This window comes from Austrofundulus limnaeus, unplaced genomic scaffold (assembly GCF_001266775.1).
Source record: "Austrofundulus limnaeus strain Quisiro unplaced genomic scaffold, Austrofundulus_limnaeus-1.0 Scaffold724, whole genome shotgun sequence".
In the NCBI taxonomy this organism is placed as follows: domain Eukaryota; kingdom Metazoa; phylum Chordata; class Actinopteri; order Cyprinodontiformes; family Rivulidae; genus Austrofundulus; species Austrofundulus limnaeus.
In genome coordinates this window covers 36,093-38,677 of record NW_013953126.1, presented here as the reverse complement: position 1 = coordinate 38,677, position 2,585 = coordinate 36,093, and the positions used below count along the sequence as shown (strand labels likewise).

At 41.1% G+C, this 2,585-nt stretch overlaps 1 protein-coding gene across 2 annotated transcripts in view; it reads left to right on the top strand.

Moving 5' to 3' along the window:
* hsd11b2 (hydroxysteroid (11-beta) dehydrogenase 2) overlaps positions 1–2,585 on the top strand; it is a 31,552-nt gene that overhangs the window by 15,888 nt on the left and 13,079 nt on the right. For both annotated transcript variants that reach the window (XM_014028187.1, XM_014028186.1), the window contains one exon: positions 823–1,035. In XM_014028187.1, the coding sequence (XP_013883641.1) occupies positions 823–1,035 (213 nt within the window). The remainder of the gene's footprint in view (positions 1–822; positions 1,036–2,585) is intronic.

Below are 2,585 nucleotides of genomic sequence, written 5' to 3'. Positions count from 1 at the left end.
TTCATGTAGTTTTGCTTTTTCTTAGTTATTTTTTCAAGTACTTTACAGAGCTCTGTTACTGATCGGAGGACAGATCTTGGATCCAGACTCTTGTGACAAAGAACCTGATGTGAACGGACAGGAAAGAGGAGAAATATGAAGAATTTTCCTTTTTTGTTTGTTTAACTCAACAATGAGTTTGATGATTGTCGATCAGCGAGGCCTACGGTTCATAAGAATATAGACTGATAGCATTTAGAGATAAATAATCACAATCATGTAGCCTATATTTAACGTTATTTTTGACCATAAACACAAAACCAGTTATACAAAAAAAGAACAACAGTTTTAAAAACTCAGCATCTAAATGATCCTCACAACTCGTCTGCTGCACGTTTCAATCTGTWCCTGGTTCAGTTACGTAAGCAGCTTCAGTGATGAAAACAATATGAACCGGAGCACATAAATCAACCTGACACATTATAATTACACATTGTTTAGTGTTTGTAGCTGACAGGTATGTTGACATCACAGGTGAACAACTTTCAAACCAGGAAGTTCAAACACAACTGGAGCAAAACCTGACAGGTGGTTTTTAATCCCTCATCTGCACCAGTCGTTACACAGAAACAAGGTTTTAGGATCTTGTTTTATTTTTTAACTGTCTCGACTGAAACGATCTGGAAACTGCAGCTTTGTGTTTTCATGTGGATGAAATAAAAATGGTTGCAGGTTTAAGCGTTCAGCGTTTGTTTTAGCTTCACAGCACACACAGTATCTTTTTTAACGATGACAGGATGTACGATAAGTTTGAACCCAATCCGCCTTCCCGTGTCGCTGCAGGTTGTGACTCCGGCTTCGGCCACGCTGCGGCCAAACGTCTGGACGCTCTGGGCTTTGAGGTGTTCGCCACGGTGATGGACCTGACCGGGGACGGAGCCAGGGAGCTGCAGAGGACCGGCTCGTCCCGCCTCACCGTCCTCCAGGTGGACATCACTCAGCCTCAGCAGGTGCAGCAGGCGCTGCTGGACACCAAGGCCAAGCTGGGCCTCCGAGGTAAATTTATTTCACAAACATGTAGAAGAGAAAAAAGGCTGAAGCATAAAAAGCATGTTAGAGTTTTAATTATCAAATACAAAATGAATTAAAGCTGCAAAGCTGGGTTTCCAGCCAAAATGTCTGACTTCCTGTTGGTTTTAGGGCAAACCTCCAAGAGACTTTTCTTCTTGTTTTGGGAAGGTCTACCTACGTACCCAATTTCAGCTTTCTACATGTACCAGTTCCCCTACCTCACCTTAGGTGGCGCTGTGGAGCTGTTAGGCCACGCCCCTTGAAAAGTCCAAAGAAATACTAGCATTAATAGTTTGGGTAAAGTTTGTGAGTTTTCATGAACGTTTAGGCATCCAAATTCGAACTTTTGGTATGGAGCTAAATTTGGGTCATAAGTTTTATAAAAAATAAAAAGTTTTTGAAATTGAAAAATAATTTTGAAATTGAAAAAAAAAGTTTAAAACTGAAAAAACTATTTGAATCTGAAAAATAATTAGAAACTGGAAAAGTTTCAAACATCTTGTCTTTTCAGTTTCAACTTTTTTTTCAGTTTTTAACTTGATATTTTCAGTTTCGAACTTTTGACCCTGATTTGGCATGGGGGGGCGGGGCCTCAGGTTGACAGGCGGTGCGGAATCATCATTGACAGATCAACACAGGAACCACCAGCTTCGAGTGGAATGTTGTCAGTCCATTAAATGGCCGTTATCAGAGGTTATCAGTTCCAGACTGTCTGCAGACTGTCCCTGATTACCTCTAATAACAGTTTCTGTTTCAAAATTATTTTTCTGTTTCAAAAACTTTATTTTTGAACCAAACTTATGACCCAAATTTAGCTCCATATTTTGGAGGCAGGAGAACTATAATAATATTAATAATTATAAGAAGAAACACTAACATTACAATAGGCCGTTCGCAGTTCTTCACTGGTATTTCTAAAAAGAACGACCATCACCCACCATGTTTTAGTATCTCTTGTACAGGACTTTCAGCTGTTATCAAGTTAAAGTTTTTAGCTCAACGTCTGTAAAACAGGCCGAGGTCTTTCTCTGGTTTCAGCAGCCGTCTTAATCTGGGTCGGTTCCAAAGGATTTTCTTGTGAAAGCACATCCAGTGATACTTTCTGCAAGTATTAATAAATTAAGTTGCTAACAGGTAACGTGAGCACGAACACAAGCAATCCCATTAATTATGACCAACTTTATTTGCAAAACTCCCAATCCACCTAATCTGTATGTTTTGCAACAAACAAAGAAAAAAACAACCCAAGATAACCCAGAATCGTATTTTACAGGAATGGAACAGGAATGTTCACCCAGCCGCCTTCTAGGAACCTAGATAACTGTTCCAGGACCAGTCTGAGGGGCTTGGGGGGGGTTGTGTCCTGTTTCACCTCAGGGTTCAGAGTCTCCAGAGCCTCTGTGATTGGCTGAACCCTGCAGCTCCCACCGGCTTCATAATTACACAGCTCAAAGTGCTGGCTGCACCTCGCGGTCATCCAGGGACACACGACGTGTGTGTGTGTGTGTGTGTGTGTGTGTGTGTGTGTGTGTGTG